General features: G+C 42.4%; 1 protein-coding gene across 4 annotated transcripts in view; it reads right to left on the bottom strand.

Moving 5' to 3' along the window:
• The window catches only part of PLEKHB2 (pleckstrin homology domain containing, family B (evectins) member 2), a 40,234-nt gene that overhangs the window by 19,998 nt on the left and 1,154 nt on the right, over positions 1-19,082 (bottom strand). For 2 of the 4 annotated variants that reach the window (XM_012649935.1, XM_012649934.1), the window contains exons 2-5: positions 8,056-8,196; positions 7,711-7,755; positions 2,567-2,719; positions 1,887-1,989 (exon numbers count right to left, since the gene is read on the bottom strand). In XM_012649935.1, coding sequence (XP_012505389.1) covers positions 1,887-1,989; positions 2,567-2,719; positions 7,711-7,755; positions 8,056-8,101 — 347 coding nt within the window. In that variant the 5' untranslated portion in view covers positions 8,102-8,196. Of the gene's footprint in view, positions 1-1,886; positions 1,990-2,566; positions 2,720-7,710; positions 7,756-8,055; positions 8,197-11,550; positions 11,561-19,082 lie in introns of those variants that run through there. The other 2 variants (XM_012649938.1, XM_012649937.1) reach the window with 2 other exon arrangements.

Below are 19,082 nucleotides of genomic sequence, written 5' to 3'. Positions count from 1 at the left end.
TTTTCCTGTTGCTTCCTTTTCTTTTCACGAGGAGTATTTTCTGTTCCTTCCTATTCTTCTAGGTAAAAAAAAGTATTAACCTCCATTTCCATTGTGCCTTTAAAACTCAACACAGATATAAACCTCTAATTTCCCACCCAGGTTAAGAACTGACCCACTCATTCATTCTTCTAAGACAAACAAGCCCAGCCCTTCAGCCTATGTCTACCTCTTCTCCCTCTTCTACAAGAAAATCTCCCATGTTTTGTTAAAATACTGTACAATTCTAGATCCAGATATCTTTTCCATTATTACTTAAAAAAAACATTTCATCCATGTAACATCTCAGGCCACAGCAGGGCAGAGGAGTAAAGGACAAAGGGCTCTGGAGACAAAGGTTCAAACCCTGAGTCTAGTCTACCTGCTCTAGCACCTCAGGAAACACGGCAGGTGGAATAACAGCCCCAAAGATGTTCACAGTCCAAACCCCAGAACTTCTGAGTATGTTACCTTATATGGCAAAAGGGACTCTGCAGCTAGAATTACTGTTAAGGACCTTGAGATGGGGAGATTATCCTAGACTATCCAGGAAGGTCAAACTAATTACTACTCCTTAAAAGCATAAAACCTTTCCTGCAGAGAACCACAGACCCAACTGTGAGAAGACGCAGCCCACTCTTGCTGGCTTTGAGGATGGACAAAGGGGCCACGGAAAGCAGAAGGAACGCAGAGGGGCCCTAGCAGCTGTAAATGGATTCTCCCCTAGAGCCTCCAGAAGGAACATGGTGCTGTAGATACCTTGTGGCCAGTGAGACTTGTGCTGGGCTTCTAACTTCCAGAAATGTAATAGACTTATATTGTTTGAAGCCACTAAGCTTGTGGTAATTTATTACAGGATCATTAAAAACTAACAACTTAAGTTACTGAACCTCTCTATGCCTCAAGTTCTTATAACAAGAAAAACAACAGCACCTGCCTTACAAGACACAGTGGGGATAACACGACATCTGTAAATCAGCTGGCTCAATATGTTAATTTAAATTATTAAACAGTAATAACAGAGCTCCAGTTTATAGGAGTAGCAAATGAGCTTGACATGTGGTCATTTTTCCATCAGGCTTTAGGAAAGCCCCACCTCTTCCAGAATGTGCCATTTAAGATTCACTGATATAAATCAGAAGAGTATAAAAAAGAAGCTACTTCTGGGATTTAAAATTGACCCTAGAGTTTGGCATGGAGTAACGCTCACATCGAGGATGAGCACGGATGTGAATGTGGGGGAGGCACTGACGAAATGCTCTGTGGGATTTTGTGAAAATGTCATGTATGTTTGAATATTTCAGCAACCTGTTAGTAGATTCTCACAACATTCAGAGTTAAGCCACTGAAGTGGTACAAAGTAGACAGAAAAACTCATTCTTCTCCCCAGGTTTTATTCAGTCAGTGTTTTCAAGATTCTGATCCAGTATCAATGCACACGTTAACAGGCTGGGGATTAATAAAGTTGGGTTTTCCCCATCCCTTCCTCAGAGACGGCAGATGGAGTAACGACCACCATAGAAAGGAAAAAGCTGAATGTGGGTGCTTTTTAAAAAGACATTTACAAAAAAAGAACAAGATTTAAGAAGCCATTCAACTGTGCCCATCACCCAGTGTGAATCTCACAATGAAAACAGAGAGCACAAAGAGACGCTATCACTGTCTGCCTAATGGGACCTGCCCAGGCAGTCCCAGAAAGGCAGAAACCAGAACCAGGAAAAGCTGTTACATTTCCCTCACACTTGCATGGAGTCCCTTATTCTGCTGCCTGAAGGAAAACTCCACTCCCATTCTTTTCCCTTCCTGATAACTGGAAGTTAAAACAGAAAATATGGTTTAAATTAAACACATAAGAAACCAAAACTTACAAACAATCATCTGTGCTTTCTGCACAAAGACTGATAGTTTTCCCATCTCGGCAAACAATCTGCAGCATACAGTCTTTTGACTTCCCATCTGGAGGCTGAATATCTATAAAAAATAAGAATAATAAAGGACTTTTTCCCAGAATTTCTTCTTACATATTCTAAGACCTAACAGTTCAGATAAGCAAAGGACTAGAAAATAAATCAAGTGCTACATCCAAGTAAGAACCCTTGGCCTGACCAAGAAGGCAGAAAGAACACAGCTCGGCTGACTGGCAAGACTAGCTGCCAAGAAGACTTCCACAAAATTTATTCCTTTAAAATGAATATAAGGAATAACTCCAGAAAACCACATCACAGATTTTAAGAAACTGGAGTCGCCATCAAACAGATCCCAGTTTCATATGGTCTAGGGTGGCCCCATCCTTCTTGAGGTTCCCAGCACTCTGGTTCCCTCTCCATAAGACAGGAAGGAACATGGGCTGGTGGGTATTATGCAGAGGGGGAAATGTATTTGCTCCAACCATTTGGGCCTGGAGCCCCACTGTGGTTGCCCCTCCCAGACAGAGCCCTTCTTCAATCTGTTAATGAAAGCAGAACAGGGAAGATGATCCAGTTTCCACCAAGGATGGGGACACGGAGGGGGGTAGATGACAGATACTGGCTAAGACAAGCCAGCTTACCCCGACATTCGTGCCCCACACGGATGTTGATGCAGTCTACTGGCATGTGGACCTTATCCTCAATACTCTGTCGAGTCTGGTCATCATAATAGATCAGGTGACCATCTAACCACAGGTCAAACCAATTCTTCTTCCAGCGCTTCAAAATAGTACCTGAAAAAAATGGGAAAGGTTGGCAGTTTTTTCTCTCAATTCCATCTTTTAAGAGACAGCGTCTTGCTATGCTGCCCAGTCTGGAGTGCAGTGACTATTCCCCAGCTGAGGATCAATAAAGCTGAGCTTTTTCCCAATTTTACAGTGCATTGCAGCCTCAAACAATCCTCCCACCTCAGTCTTGTGAGTAGCTGGGACTACAAGTGTGCACCACAGCACCCAGCTGAGAGGTTGGCTTTGAGCCAAAAGAGCAAGGACTTTGACCTCTCATTCACAGCAGAAACAAAACTTTCCCCTGGCCACCTAAGCATACCTGCACAGAATTACCCAAAGTAGTCCATCCAAAAGGAAATGAAAGCGAATCACAATGGCCTGACCACCTATGCTATAAAAATGCTACACCGAGCACACACCACAAACACTGTGAAGGCAGCAAACTGAGAAGCCTCAAAACTTTTTTTTTTTGAGACAATGTCTCACTCTGTTGCCTGGGCGAGAGTACAGTGGGATCATCATAGCTCATAGCAACCTTAAACTCCTGGGCTCAAGAGATCCTCCTGCCTCAGCCTCCCAAGTAGCTGGGACTACAAGCACACACCACCATGCCTAGCTCATTTTAAAAATTTTTTTCTAGAGACAGGGTCTCACTATGTTGCTCAGGCTGGTCTTGAACTCCTGGCCTCAAGCAATCCTTCCACCTCAGCCTCCTAGAGTGCTAGGATTACAGGCATGAGCCACCATGCCCAGCCTATTTTAAAGTTAGGCTTTTAAAAAACACCTTGCTCTTTAGCAAATGAAACATGTCTAACATATAATTCCTCATATAGAACCAAACTTTAAACTTTTTAAACTTTAGTCTAAACTTTCCCAGTATCTAAATTTGCTAAATTTATCGGAAAATGCTGGATTTGGCCAGGCGTGGTGGCTTACACCTGTAATCCTAGCACTCTGGGAGGCCGAGGCGGGTGGATTGCTTTGAGCTCAGGAGCTCGAGACCAGTCTGAGGAAGAGCGAGACACCGTCTCTACTAAAAATAGAAAAAAATTAGCTAGGCAACTAAAAATAGAAACAAAAAATTAGCCGGGCATGGTGGCTCGCACCTGTAGTCCCAGCTATGGGGAGGCTGAGGCGTGAGGACTGCCTGAGCCCATGAGTTTGAGGTTGCTGTGAGCTAGGATGACGCCATGGCACTCTAGTCTAGGCGACAGTGAGACTCTGTCTCAAAAAAATAAAAAAAGAAAATAAAGAAAATGCTGGTCTGTAAAGTCTCTATATGCAAATAAAAATACCACCTTCCTCTTTTAGAAAAATATTAGATTCTTCTTTTTTCTTAAGAGCTTTCACATACATATACTCTTTCCTAACATTTACCCTCATAGGAAGCCCAGTGTGGGAGGAGTCTCCCTTCCTGATGCAGGTGCAGAGACAGATGCAGACACTGGACCCAGGCCCAGGGCCCCAACTCCTACCCTGTGCACATCCTACCACCTCACACATTTCTGTTAGTTTGAGAGAATTCATCCCTTCGTTTGTAATCTTCGACTAGGCACTTAACTTTATTGTTGCTCCATGAATTAATATAAAAACATGTTTGCAGGCCGGGCGCGGTGGCTCACGCCTGTAATCCTAGCTCTCTGGGAGGCCGAGGCGGGCGGATTGTTTGAGCTCAGGAGTTCGAAACCAGCCTGAACAAGAGCGAGATCCCGTCTCTACTAAAAATAGAAAGAAATTAATTGGACAACTAAAAACATATAGAAAAAATTAGCCAGGCATGGTGGCGCATGCCTGTAGTCCCAGCTACTCAGGAGGCAGAGGCAGGAGGATCGCTTGAGCCCAGGAGTGTGACGTTGCTATGAGCTAGGATGGCGCCACGGAACTCTAGCCTGGGCAACACAGTGAGACTCTGTCTCAAAAAAAAAAAAAAAACAAAAACGTGTTTGCAGACAGGATTTGTCTTAGGAGTTTTTCAGAGCTTTGTCCTGAAGGAATATGTGAACGTGTTGGTTTGCATTTCAAATACTGTTACACTCAGAAGGGTGTCTCTGAAAGACAGTAGCGGCTGGGCTGTATCCCACGAGGCGCCCCGTTTCTCAGACCTAAAGGTTTGGATTTGCTTTGTAAAGTAAAGTGAATCTGTTAAAAACTACAGGATGAGAGCTGACAATGGAGTGCCCCCTGGAACAAACAGCTGCCTGAATGGCTAAAAGCAAAGCTCTTGTTTTAACACTCTAGACTACCTGTCTCCATTCACAATAACCTAATAAACATGGAGCCAACATATCTCTGTTTAACCCCTCTGTTAAGTGATAAACTTACCTTAGAACTTAGAAGTTAACCTTTGAAAGATTTGTAACCATTCGCTCATGTAGATAGAATTAGTTAAAGAATCTGTAGAAGGCTTTTGAAAATCTGTTAACCTGAGAGGAACTACCTGCTGTTATGTGACTCTGTTACCCCTGACAATTGTTCACTGTTCCCTATAAGTTACCATGTAAGACCTCATTCGGGGCTTTTTGAGACCCACGGACAAGGTCTAGGTCCCCTGAGATCCCGCTTTGCCTATAATCTTTATAAACTTATAAAACTATATCTTTGTCTCAGTGTATTCTTTTATTTCCTCCATTTTCCATTTTTCTCTATTATTTTCTTATCCCTTGCAACTCTACCAAAGGGACCCGGTTTTTTGCTGGGAGCTTAGCTACCTCCCCGCACTTTATAAAACTGTAATTTCCTTGTCTGCCAGAAGGGAAAACCCCTGCAGTAGAATAAGAGGCCAGGTTAGCTCCAGGTCACCCCGCACCTTCCTCACACCCATATACTGCCCACTGCGCCTTTTGTTCCTGCACTTCCTATCCTGTTCTTGGCCAACACACACAAACCCCATTCCACGTACTTCCCTTTACGGTCCCATATCTGCTACTGGTGTCAACCAAGTATGGGACATCCAGCCTTCCTAATCGTGTCAGGCACCCTCCTCACCTGGAGGGGCATCCACAGCACTTGCCCAAACTGAGCCACAGGTGACACCCAGCATCCATTTGCTTGGCAGCACCTGAGCTGTACAGAAACTACCAAACAGCCACACACAGACAGGCGGAATCACCAGGTCAGGGAGTTTTGCCCAAGTATCTCACCCACCATCAAAGCCCTGGCTCCCAGTCCCAAATGAGGCCGTCCTTCAGGGGTCAAATCCGGGGTCCCAACGGTCTATGTGGCGATGGCAAGAAAAGCAACCCTGGGGACTACGCTGCCTACATATAACCACAGCTCTGCAACCAGGTGAAATGTTAATACATCTCGCCTCACTTTATTTTATTGAGATTGGCACTTCTGCTTTCAGCGAAGAAGGAAAATCAAACCCACACATCCATATATGGGGTTATGGAATAAGTCTTCTGAATACACATTTCTGAAACAACTATGGACCAGGTCACTGAAAAGGTCTGTGCCACTTACTTAAAGGACATCTGTTGTATGAGCATTGCTATGCTAGGCACTGATGGGAAGCACAAGCGTGGTATTCACCATGTTGACAGAGCATTCATATCGAGTTGTGGTGGGGAGGGAAAGTCTGCCCTAGAACAAGGGTGTGGTAGAGCCTAAGGAGAAAACCAGATGACATATGAAGGACCTGCAAAGGAGGGCACGTCCCCATGTCCCATGACCATGGGGAGACTGGGACCACAAAACCGAAGACAAGGAAACTTACACGAACAATGGGGCTAGACTCCAACATGCCAGAACTATCTTTGTAAAGCCAACATGGCACAGTGCTGTCTATTCAAGACCACTGGGCTGTCACAGACCTTGAGGACACACCCAGAAAGAGCCGCCCGGTCTAAGTCTCAATCCTAACGCCCTTCAGTGTCAGCTGAGGAAGGGCCCAGGTCTGGGAATGTAGAACTAGTCACAGACAGACAGGCTGAAGGCCCGTCTCTGGGTAGATATAATGTCAGCGTTGGAATCAGACAGTCCTGAGTTTGAATATAGGTTTGCCGCCCATAGTTCACACTTAGACAAGTTGCCTAATCTCAGTGAATCTCGATTTCTTCAACTGGAAATAATACCATCTATCTCACAGAGCTGTTCGGAGAATTAAATAAGAATATATATATAAAATCTTTATAACAGGAACACAAATAAGCTTCATGAACAGCAGTTTTTATAAACCATCCAAGGTATGCAGTTGATTCTTCACTGCTATACTCAACTTTAGCTAATTTCTAAAGGTATCTCTCAAACATAAATTCATGTCTCTGACCAATGAACAGTATGTGATCGGTTTTTCACTAGAGTCATAAATACTGTAACAGTCACTTTTCCCTTAATTCTGTTCTTTTTGAAGGCCAGCGCAATTATCTGCTTACTCCTTCTTCAATAAATAGAGCTGGTTCTTCCTGCTTTAAAATACACTATGATCCCACTTGGAGTGGCAGCCTCAGGGACAAGCAGACAGTGTATGAAAGACAGGCCCACAGACAAGCCTAGGAAAGCAGATCTCAATCCCAGGAATAAAGAATTGAGTCCTTTTGGAGATACGAAAGTTCTGGTTTTAAATAAGCTCACTCCCTCAGGTCAAGTCTTCATCCACATAATTACAAAGACTCTAGTATTTCAGAATCTGAGTCACTGCTGAATCCTCAGATGCGACAGGCAAAGAGACCAGAGCTCCATGCCAACATACCAGCTGGGCGTGATTAGACTCAGGCAGTCTCAGGTCAGCCATGAGTAATAAAGCAGCCAGTGAGGAAAGAGAAATCGGGAAAGGGCCGCATCATTTCCTGGTTTCTGCCCACTCGGCAACCAGGGCGGAGCTCCGTGTGTGCAGAAAGACAGTTCACTAAGCTCTAAAAACTTCCAAGAGGAAATGTGGGGCAACAACACTGATAATAAGATTTTACCACTTGTTTTTAAAGGTGATCTGTTTTAGCAAACAGAAATAAAGATGTGCCCTAAAGCAATGCTGGTCGCAGCCTGGGTCCCGTACTCACTCTGTCGCAGCAACCACCCGCTCTTCACAAACGCCATCTCTTCACCTACAAGACAAGAACAGGCAGGTTCAAAATCACACCCAGAAAGAGAACAGCCCGCCTGGTCTAAGTCTCAATCCTAATCCCCTTCAGTGTCAGCTGAGGAAGGGCCCAAAGCATTTCACCTCGCCGGCCACCTGGCATTGCCCCGACACCTCTTCAGTGGGGTCTATGCCCCCCCCACCAGGCTTCAGCCTCACCACCCTGCCCCCCACACTGAGTCTAACTCTGGTCAACAAACACGAAGCAGCCCTAGGGACACTAAGATTTAGCTCTGTCAAGGACCTGGGGCTTCTCGCAGCGTACCAGTGTCCTGAAGCTCCGGGGCCCGCTGCCGCAGCTGCACGCCCATCACACCCAGCGGGAGTCTGTGTGGCCCAGTGTGCTGCGCTGGTAGCAGCTGGCAGAGTGGCCAGGGCAGAAAACCAGAAGTCACTGAGAAAAAGGCTGATAAATTTAACTCCGTAAAAATAAAAATCTTCTGTATGGAAAAAAGTCAAAAAGAGCACTGACAAATTAGAAGAAACATTTACAACATATGGTGGCAATGGGCCTACTTCCTTCACTTACAAAGCTCACATATGTCATAAAGAAAAGGCAATCATTTGGTGGTTCACAGAAAAAGAAACACAAATGGCCAACAAACTCCTAAGATACTCAGTTCCTCTCTCGATTCAACAGATAAAAATCAAAATGTGAAGTTGACAATTTTACCTATCAGATGGGCACAAATGAAAAACTCCATGACATCAGCAGCAAGGAGAAAGCGTCACAGTAAGAGAGACATGGTTGCAACCTTTCTGAAAGGGAATTTAACAAAACCTACCAAAACTTTCAAAGTTCAGATACTTTCACCTGGCAATATCACCACTACTGAGAATGTGCCTTCCTGACATCTGCGCAGAGATTCGCCGACATGTGTGGAAAGACAGCCACTGTAACGTTGCTTATACCTCGAAAACAAGCCACAGCCAATGTACCACACAGCAAAAGCCTGCTGAGCGAGCACCCCACAGGCAGCGGGCCGCCATGCAGACTGAGAAGAACGAGAAAGAGCAGCAGCACACGCACCGACACCTGCAGTTGTCGGATGGAAGGAGTCCCAGGGCCTGGGAACCATGCGCATCTCCAGGGAGCAGAGCGAGGCGACACTGTGTGTGTGGCATAACAGAGGGTGACAGTCCGCTTACACCTTCCGGTACTGTTTGCATTAGTTTTAATAATTTGCATGTATTATTTTCATTTCATCTTTGAAATCAACAAATATTATTTGGAAGCTGAGATTATGGGCCACTTAGGTTTTCTACTTTAGCTTTTTTAGGTATTTCTTTAAGGCATTCGGACAGTGTAGAGGGTTAGCAAAATGAAGCAGAAGCCCAAGTGGGACCCTCAGAAGAGCAAATGCCTCAGGTACCTCTTTCCCCAGGCCTAAGCATGGCTGAATTCTCTCTGTTCTCCAAACCCTTAGAAAAGGAGCTCCACAAGCCTCCGTTGTCCTATACTCCAGCATCTCCTAAACCATGTACTCTGAAAGTTCTTGTTCTTGCAGTTTTTGCCAATTTATGCTGACTGTCCTCACCAAGAAAGAAAATAAGTTTTTCATCTTTCCCCAATCCTTCTCCCCTACATTTAGGGTTCTCGAACATACAATCCCCAGCAAATGAAAGCCAGAAAGCCACTCTCCTCCTCTCTCCCGGCGGATGTGAACAGAGAAGCTCACCTTCTGACCATGAGGGACCAGCCCGAGGCGGCACTAGAGATAGCAGAGCTCACCCTGCTGAGCCACCGACTCAACTAACCCCCAAACCCACCCTAACCCAAGGCTTTCTGCTAAGCAAAATGATAGGTTTATCACTTAAGCTAGGCAGAATTTGGTTTCCTGCAACTTACAGCCAAAAACATCCTAAAACAATCATTTATTTCCAAAAGGATTTGAGGCAAAGAAATAATACCATCATATTTTCATTCAACAAATATTCTCAGAGCACCTAATGTGTACCCAACCTTGTCCCAGACACTAAGGATGCAGCAGTGACCAAGCCAAAGTGCTGCTTTCAGGTGAAGCGAAACTTAAAAATTAAAAATACAGGCTGGAATGTCAGACAGCATCACAGCTCTGCAGTGGTGTTACCACTCCAGAACACAGGGCTGGCAGAGCAGAGCATGTTCGTTCATGCCACAGCCTGGACACTTAAACTACAGCTTCCCATGTCCACGACATGAATTCACAGTTTGCATTTCATATAGAAAAAAAATCTGGGTATAGGCTAAAAATTACTTTGAAAGGTAGTGGGAGCTAGCTACGATACAAACATAAAACTGGACTGAAATGTTGCCATACAACTTTGTTGGTACCTTATGAGTCCGGTGAATAATATAAAAATATGGAGCAACAGAAAGACATCTCCTGAGCTTCTGTGGTGAATTTCTTTAAATCTCCAGTGGTTCTTGATATGAATTTAGCTGCATTTGCTACCATTCTTAATAGTCAAAATGTCAGACTAGTGTAATATTGAGATTAAGAACAACTTCCCTTATTCAAAGGCTTTTAATAATCTGAGCCCAACAATCATACATGCCTGTAAGATTAACATACTGCCACTAGCACCCATGAAGATTAAGAGTTAAAAGAGAGTTTTAAGCCAGGTACAGTGGTTCATGCCTATAATTCCCAGCACTTTGGGAGGCCAAGGCAGAAGGACCACTTGAGTCCAGGAGTTCGAGACCAACCTGGGCAACATAGCCAGATCCCGTCTCTACAAAAAATTTAAAAATGAGCCAGGTATGGTGGTGTGTACCTATAGTCCCAGCTATGTGGGAGGACTGCTTGAGCTCAGGAGTTTGAGGTTACAGTGAGCTATAATCAGACCACTTCACCGCAGTCTGGGAACAGAGTGAGACCCTATCTCTAAAAAAAATTTAAAAATTAAAATTAAAAAAAAAGAGAGAGTTTTAGGTAAAGCCTTAAGGACCTAGAGATTTTCTAGTATATCTGATTATTATCTACTAATTATATGGGTCAACATCTGAATTGCCAGATATTATACCTATGTTTTCTCTGGTGTTTCCCTGGAGCAAAACTGGTTTTCTTTTACTTTTCATGAAGTTGGGTCTCAAAGAATGACAAGAAGGAGAAACTGGACAGCAGACTTAGAAATCAATTCTAGGCCACTTGAGTCAAGATTCAAAAAGGAAAAAAACATGGCACATATACGCAATGGAATATTACATAGCCATAAAAAAGAATGAAATCCTGTCATTTGCAACATGGACGGAACTGGAGAACACTATATTAAGTGAAATAAGCCAAGCACAGAAAGACAAATCTCACATGCTCTCACTCACATGTGAGAGCTAAATATTAAAAACAACTGATCTCATGCAGACAGAGTAGAATGATGGTTACCAGAGGACGGGAAGAGTAGCAGGGATAGGGGTATAAAGTGGGGATGGTTAATGAGTGCAAAAATATAGTTAGACATAACAAACAATATTTGATAGCACAACAAAGTGACTATAATCAATAATGTTAGGATGCACTTTAAAATAACTAAAAGAGTGGAATTGGAATGTTCCTAACACAAAGAAATGTCTGAGGTGATGGACACCCATTACCCTGATTTGATTAATTCACATTGTATGCCTGTATCAAAACATCACATGTACCCTATAACTACATTCAACTATTATGTACCCATAATTAAAAATAAAAAAGTTCTTAAAAAAGAGACCAGCCTGAGCAAGAGTGAGACTCTGTCTCTACAGAAAACAAAAAAATTAGCTGGGCATGGTGGTGCCCACCTGTAGTCCCAGCTACTCAGGGGGCTGAGGCAGGAGGATAGCTTGAGCCCAGGAGTTCAAGGTTGCAATGAGCTGTGATGAGGCCACTGCACTCCAGCCTGGGTGACAGAGCGAGACCCTGTCTCAAAAAAAAGAAAAAGAAAGAAAAGAAAAAATTAGAAACTTCTATATCTAGAGGACATTATAAACATATCTTTAGTGTGCCTATATGAAATAGTCTAAAACAATTAGAGAAAAGGAAAATCAGATTACAAGACAGAAAAGAACTTTAAACTGGAATTAGCAACAGAAACTCACAATTCTTTGAAAGAGGGTAATTGTTCTGCTGACTCAAGTAACTTATCTTGTATCATCTGTCTGCCTTTAGTCATTGTGTAGAACAATCTCATGTATCTCCCAATGCCAGAGATTTCTATCTCTAACACCAGTTTCCTCTAAAAGGAGCCAGCGTTCCTCGAAAATGAGCTGGTTACAATCTAGGGGCAGGCTCCCTCAAGATGTCTCTAAGAAGTCTTACTGTCAAAAAGCAAAGATACTTCTGAGAGTGCCTTTAGAAAGCATAAAGAAGCCAACCAGCTGAAGAAAGAGCATCTAATGGCCAAACTGTGATGTGAGTTTCAAATTCAAAGTAGTAATTACAGTTCATTAAAAACAAGGCTGAGAGGCAGCCTCAGTATAAAACCATTAAAACAGGATACACTGCTGTACGATGTGTTAGAGAAAAGACATACCTTACAAAGTGGGTTCAATTTTACACAGTTCAGGGCAGGGGGATGGGTTTTAAAAAGTTGAAACACTTTGGTAATGCAATATCCCCTCACTGGATAATTCGAATGGTTGTATTAATAGTCAGGGATATTTGTAGCACTTACTAAGATGTCAGGAATTCCTTTTTAAGACAAAAAGACAAGACTTATGAGTTGAGGGTTCAAGTGTACTGAAACCTGAGTAGTAGCAGGGAAGACTGTAGGAACAGGCTTCAAGCCAGCTTAAACTTAAGCTGCTAGGGAGAAATGACTCGAGGAAACTGCGGATTCACACACCAAGGAATATATAGTTTGGTCACTTGCACTTGCTGGGCAGGCACTTACATGCCAGTCTCCAGAAAAGTCGGAAGAAACCACCCTGTGGGATCTTCACCCAGATCAGACAGTATGGTCAGACACAGGGACGCTTCCAGGGGGACTGAGGCTGGGGCACTCAGCCACATGGCAGAGACAGAAGGGGGCAGCCACCTGAGGGCAGATCCCCTGAGGAAGTTCCGCGCTTGGCCACAACAGGCAGAGCGCAGAGAAATGAGATGCCACACTTAGAAGAGGAACTTAGTACGCGCAAGTCTTAAACTCCCAGTCCTCTTCCTTAGCAAGGGGCACAGTCCAAGACGAAAGGCTCACTGACAGTGACAATTGGGGGTTCTTTAATTAAAAAGCCAGTCTTTGCTTCATACTCTACAGGGAAGCTCACCAGATGATAAACATTAAATAACCACACAGACTTTCAATCAGCTTTTTAATATTTCTCTCTTAAGTAGGAATACATACCAAGCATTAGTGTGTGAGAGGAAAAAACAAATTTTCCTCTACTCTCACACTGCAACAATCAACACAGAAGACTTCTGTGACCGAATGTGTGGGGGTTTCTCCGCACACACCAGGCAAGCAATCAGTTCTGCAGTGGACACCAGCTAGGTGTCCTCCAATTCCATTTGAAACTATCTATCTACCTGGAGATAGCATCAGATCCCACAGATTGAGGGCTCAGTCATCAAGAATGCCCCACCTTTCAGACATAAGTCACAAGTCTGGGCCTCTGAGACTTGACTGCTTCAAGACAGTGAGAAAGAAAAGTAGCTCAAGCAGTCTGAAAAATAAAAAATTTACCAGGCCTAGAAAGGCATTCTATGTCTTTTTCTTCCCTTCCTCATGGTTTCCAGACTAGGTGATAAATTACTTAAAGTGTTACCACAAGTTACACAATGTGACCCTCACCCCTTCTCCTCATGTCCCTGGAATTTTATGATACAAAGAACAATGTACAGCCAGTCAGTACTTTATATCAACTTAGGAACTGCCCCTTCAGTTTTCCTTTAAAAACTCACTTGTAACTGCTGCTAGTGGAAGCATATATTCAGGGCAACTTGAATCTGTCTCTCCAGGTTGCAGTTCTCAAATCTGGCCCAAATAAACTCTCTACTTACATTAATTTTTGCCTTAGTCAACATTAAGGTTCCCACAACCGTCTTTTGGGTTTGATTCAGTTGCTAGACCAGCTCATAGGACTCAGGGAAACACTTAGGCTTACCAGTTTATATAAAGGATATTATTAATCACAAGATATATAACAAGGATACAGATGAAGAAATGCACAAGGCAAGGCATGGAGGACGGAGTGTCCTCCAGGAACCCCCCATGTTCGGCCATCCCAGAAGCTCTCCAAACCTTGTCCTTTGAGTTTTTATGGAGACTTCATTATACAGACATGATTGTGTTGACCTGAAGAAAGAAACTGAGGTAAAATTAAGATGGAGATTTTATTTGGCCCAAGGTTGAGGACAGCTGCTCAGGACACACTTTCAAGTTGCCTTGGGGAATGCTCCATTCTGCCTTTGTTACAAGCGGGTTTTGAAAAGCAAGAGGGGACAAGAAGTGGGCTGACACAAAGTTGTTTGACAGGAATTCTCAGGGTTTCCAGAAATAACATTGATTAGTAATTAGCTATCTACTGCTTAACTATGAGGTATAAGTTATGGTGCCCAACATACAGCATTTTATGATAATTTGGCATCAGCCCAGCATGTGGCTTCAAGAGGTAATTATTTATCTCAAGGGGGTAAGTGAGACTTAACTGCTGTCATATTTCAATGCCTCTCTGGTCCTTATAATCAAAGGGGGCTTACACTCCTCAGATACAAAGTTTTCTTTCTCAGTTGATTAAACCATTAGCCACTGGTCATCAACTCAACCTTCAGCCCCTCCCGGCCAAAGTTGGTGAGGAAGGGCTGAACTCTCTACTCCAGCCTTGGGCTTTCAGGTGACCGGCCCCCATCCAGAAGGGGGGCTGCCAGCCATCGGTGAGTTATTAGCATACAAAAAGATATCACTTTGAAGATTCTAAGGATTTTAGCAGATGTATGCCAGGAAACCAGGTCAGGGATGAAGACCAAATATGCATTTCGCAATATCACAATCAGACATTTAAGGAAAGCCAAGACCATGAAAGATAGAGATTAAAGAAAATAAGACTAAAAAATAAAAACTCACAGAAATCAGACAATACTTTTATCATCAGAGAAATGATACAGGATGCTGTATCCAAAAAATAAAACAAAATGTTCTAAAATAGGAACACTCAAGAGCTCTCAGTTAAAAACGATAACCAAAATTAAAAATTCAATAGAAGAGTTGAAAAGACGGAGACGGAGAAAACATCTCTGAAATAAAGAAGGGGGAAAAAGGCCCAGATATGGGAAAAAAAAAAACTAGTGGATGAGCCTGGGATATAAAATATTCTGCTTACAGGAAGAGTTTCATAAATAAACCACAGAGAAAAGAGCGCATAAAAAATACTATAAAAATATTTCCCAGAACATTTCTAGACTCAAAAGGTCCAATGAACATCCAGCAGGAAGAATTTTAAAAGATCCTTAAGGTAGACAGATGACTGTGAAATTTTAGAGCACTAGGGACAAAGAAGAGAACCTAACAACTTATCGAAGGAGAAAAGAGGTCACCTGCATAAAGGACCAGCAGTGAGGCATAGGACATCTGGAACAACACCTTCAAAATGCTGAGAGAAAATTATTTACAAGCCAGAATTCCACACCCAAGTCAAATTAGTAATCATGTAGATAAATAAAGACTTTTACACATGTGCTCAAAGTCTTAAGATTTACCTTCCATGTACTCTGTTTCCAGAACCTAGTGAACATGTTTCATCAAAATAGAAGAAACCAAGAGGAACTAGGGATCCATTCCATAAGGAACCAAGAGAAAGAAAATTCCCAGAAAGACAGCTGTGCCCCAGGCCTGGAAAAACCACCAGTTCAGACTAGAGCAGGACAGAGCACTGGCGGTGGAGGGGTACATTATTCAAAGATTTTTGACTGGTAGATTGCATTGAAGAATGTTTTACAGCAGCAAAAGTCTTATATGAAAGGAAGTCAAAAGATTACATCTAAACCAATTTTATCATATCCATAAAATATAAGAGCAAATACTATAAAAAACTAGCTAAGAAAGATGAAAATGGTTGTCTCTAGTTAAAGAGGGTAGGCAAAGGACTGATGTTTTTTATTTTAAGGTTTAAAGTACTGTTTGGCTTTTCAATCCATGTACATGTATTATTTTGATAAATGTAAATACATAAGCAAAATTTAAATTATCTTCAAATATACCAAAATAAAAAAAAAAAAAAAACCTAGATGAAATCTACCTACTTGAACCTTCCTTCTGACAGTTCTTTGCTTTTGTCTTTAAATTGGGGGGAGGAACTGAGAGAGTATCTTTAGCAACTAAAAATCATAAAGTATAATTTTGATCATATACTTTTAAAAATTCATAAAGCCTAATGTTTATGCGTATAGGCTTTGGAGTCAAAAGACTTGTGCTCAACTCCTGACTCAATCAGTTATAAATTACCTTTGGCAAGTTATTTACCTTTTTAAAGCCTTAGTTTTCTGATCTAAAAAATGAGAATACACCACCTACTTGATGTTTGGAAAATGGGGTGAGATAATATATGTTTGGCATGGTACCTGACAGGCATTAAAATTCAATACATAGTATGAACTAAAATAAAATTTTAAGGCTCACCCCCCCAACCGGCTGACTGAATCGACCTCCTCGTGGCCAAACGAATATCCTAAAACTGAATTGCCCACCAGGAGGAGGGAGGTCAGACATGCCTCATCATGCCCCCCTCCCTTCTTGGGGACATCCTATGTAACCCATTAACAGGCCTAAGGGTATGCAAGACAAACCTGCAGGTCCTCAATTTACAAAACAAATCTATGTCAGGTGGCCTATCTCTGATTAAGAGCCTCTTAAAACATTCCAAGCCTGTAGACAAAGCTTCATGTCTTTAACCAATTACAAGTCGAAGACTTTTTAAACCCACCTATAACCTGTAAGCCCCCCCCCCTGCTTCGAGATGGCCCACCTTTTTGGGCCAAACCAATGTATGCTTCCCACGTATTGATTTATGACTTTACCTGTAACCCGTCTCCCTGAAATGTATAAAACCAAACTGTAACCCAGCCACACCGAGTCCACTTGCTCAAGGCTTCTTGGGCGTGGCTCCAGGTCATGGTTCTCAAATTTGGCTCAGAGTAAATCTCTTTAAAATTATTTTAAAGAGTTTGGCTTTTTTTCTGTTAACAATGGTATCCGCTTCCACAGCAATTATTACTACCACTACTGTTATCATTATTTATTCACTATCCCCCTAACCAAAATTTGCCAAAAACATTCTAAAGAAACATCAGGCTGCTTCTCAAAAGGCTTAGAACACTTAAGAAGTTAAAATGCCCTTGAGGATCAAAATTTGAACACTCCTTAGAGGAAAAAAAAACAAAAATAAAAAAAAAACCCGGAATACATAATCAAACTAGTCTCTGACTTTACCTTAGTGTGCTGAATTCCACACCACTCCGTAACTTATTTCAACACTTCACTATTTACATCCGCACAATAACCACATCACTTCAATGCAAATAAAACCTACAGAAAGTGTTAAAATATAAACCATATTCAACAATCCAAATTATTTTAAATTCAAGTCATTTTAAAAGCATTAAATCCAAACAGACAACTTAACAGATGAAAGTAAAACACTGCCTTTAGAATCTGACAGCTCTGAGCCTGAAGCCCACTTTGCCTTCTCAGTGGTATGTATGACCTTGTAAAACTCTCCAAGCCTCAGTTTTCTTACCCGATGGACAAGACACAACTAGTTACTTCATGGGGTTACTGTGAGAATTACATGAGATGTCCAAACAGCCCTGCAGCAGATAGTCCAAAGGTGAAAACTGCTATAATTACATTACTATTTTGTTGCAAGAGCTGGAATTCAGGGTTAACTGTTCACAACTAACTCTTCCGAATATCCCAGTTCCTCTATTTAGTGCTCTCTTAGCTGTAAAGGTGGCTTTTTATGAAAAGGAGGAAAACTTGTTCCTGTTCCTCAAGGACAGAAAAGGAGAGTCAAAGAGAAGTCCCAGGCATAGACCAAAACAACAGAAGTGACAGAAGGGATGAGTGACCCATCAGCATTTAGAGATCCGTTCACATGTAGTGTTGCCCATTTACAGCTGGGAACCACTTTTTAATAAGAAACCTAAGGGGCCAAGAAGGTAAAGAGGCAGGAAAGTCCAATTTTCCATTTCCATGATCAACTTTGGGAGCAAATATACAATCAAGAAAACAAGACTGGTTGGTTCAACTAGCCCCTTTTTTGTAACATTTTTAACAGTTTATTGTTTGCAGTTTTTGGTAGCTGTTGACACTAATAAATTAATTCTTTAATTTATTTAGACATCCAGTAAGACAGAAGGCAGAGGAAAGGAGAAAAAAAATATTAATGCAAGCTGAGAAGTGTAGCAAAACTTTCAAAAGGAGCTGAGAAAAACCTTCTCTTCCCAAGGAATAACATTACTACAAGAATGATGTCTGTTCTTTTTATACCGTCACTGTTCACATTTCATAAACTCATTGTCCTTCAGATTATCAGGAAATTTACTTATAGAATATGCTAACACTTTTAAAATATAATACTAGTAAAGAACTGCTGTCAGGTTCTGAGTTCTCTGCTGCGGCCTCCTTCAGTAAGCATTTACAGACCATTTACAAAGAGCCTACCTAAGCACTGTGTTGTCTGCCAGGAAGACTGCAAAACACGTTTGATTCCCACCCTCAGGGAGATCAGTGTGAAAGGGAGAAGAGTCAGGTAAAGAGATCACTATCACACCAAGCACAAGGGAAACCCAGAAAGCCTCTGCCCAGCCAGAAAGGGTCTCTTCCCAAGCCCCAGTCCTATCAATCAATACCCAGCAAACCAACCCAGGGAACGCTCCTGAACACCACAGTGGCATTAGTCAAAGCACAATTCCCATGCACCCAACGGGCCATCAGGAAGATACACCCATTGCACAGACACATGGATAGATGTTTTTGGTCATTAATTTGTTCAACAAATATTGAGGACCCTAAGTAAACAGGCAGTTAACAGTCCCAGCTCAGACCTTAATTACCCATGTGACTTCAGAAAAGTCGCTTCCTAATTGGCAATGCTTCTCTCAAAGGCCACAGAAAACCACGGAATATTCCTCCCTTTAGCTGTTAGCGCTCCTCCCTTCTCTAGGCACAAAAACAAAAAGTGAAAGATTCTCTGGGACCAAGAGTCAGTGTTGGCTGGGCGTGGTGGCTCCCGCCTGTAATCCTAGCACTCTGGGAGGCCCAGATGGGAGGATCCTTTGAGCTCAACAGCGAGACCCTGTCTCTACTAAAAATAAAAGAAATTAGCTGGACAACTAAAAA

Source organism: Propithecus coquereli, unplaced genomic scaffold (assembly GCF_000956105.1).
Source record: "Propithecus coquereli isolate 6110/MARCELLA unplaced genomic scaffold, Pcoq_1.0 Scaffold307, whole genome shotgun sequence".
NCBI lineage: Eukaryota > Metazoa > Chordata > Mammalia > Primates > Indriidae > Propithecus > Propithecus coquereli.
The sequence above is the reverse complement of the archived record's forward strand: the minus strand, read 5'-3'. Positions and strand labels throughout refer to the sequence as shown.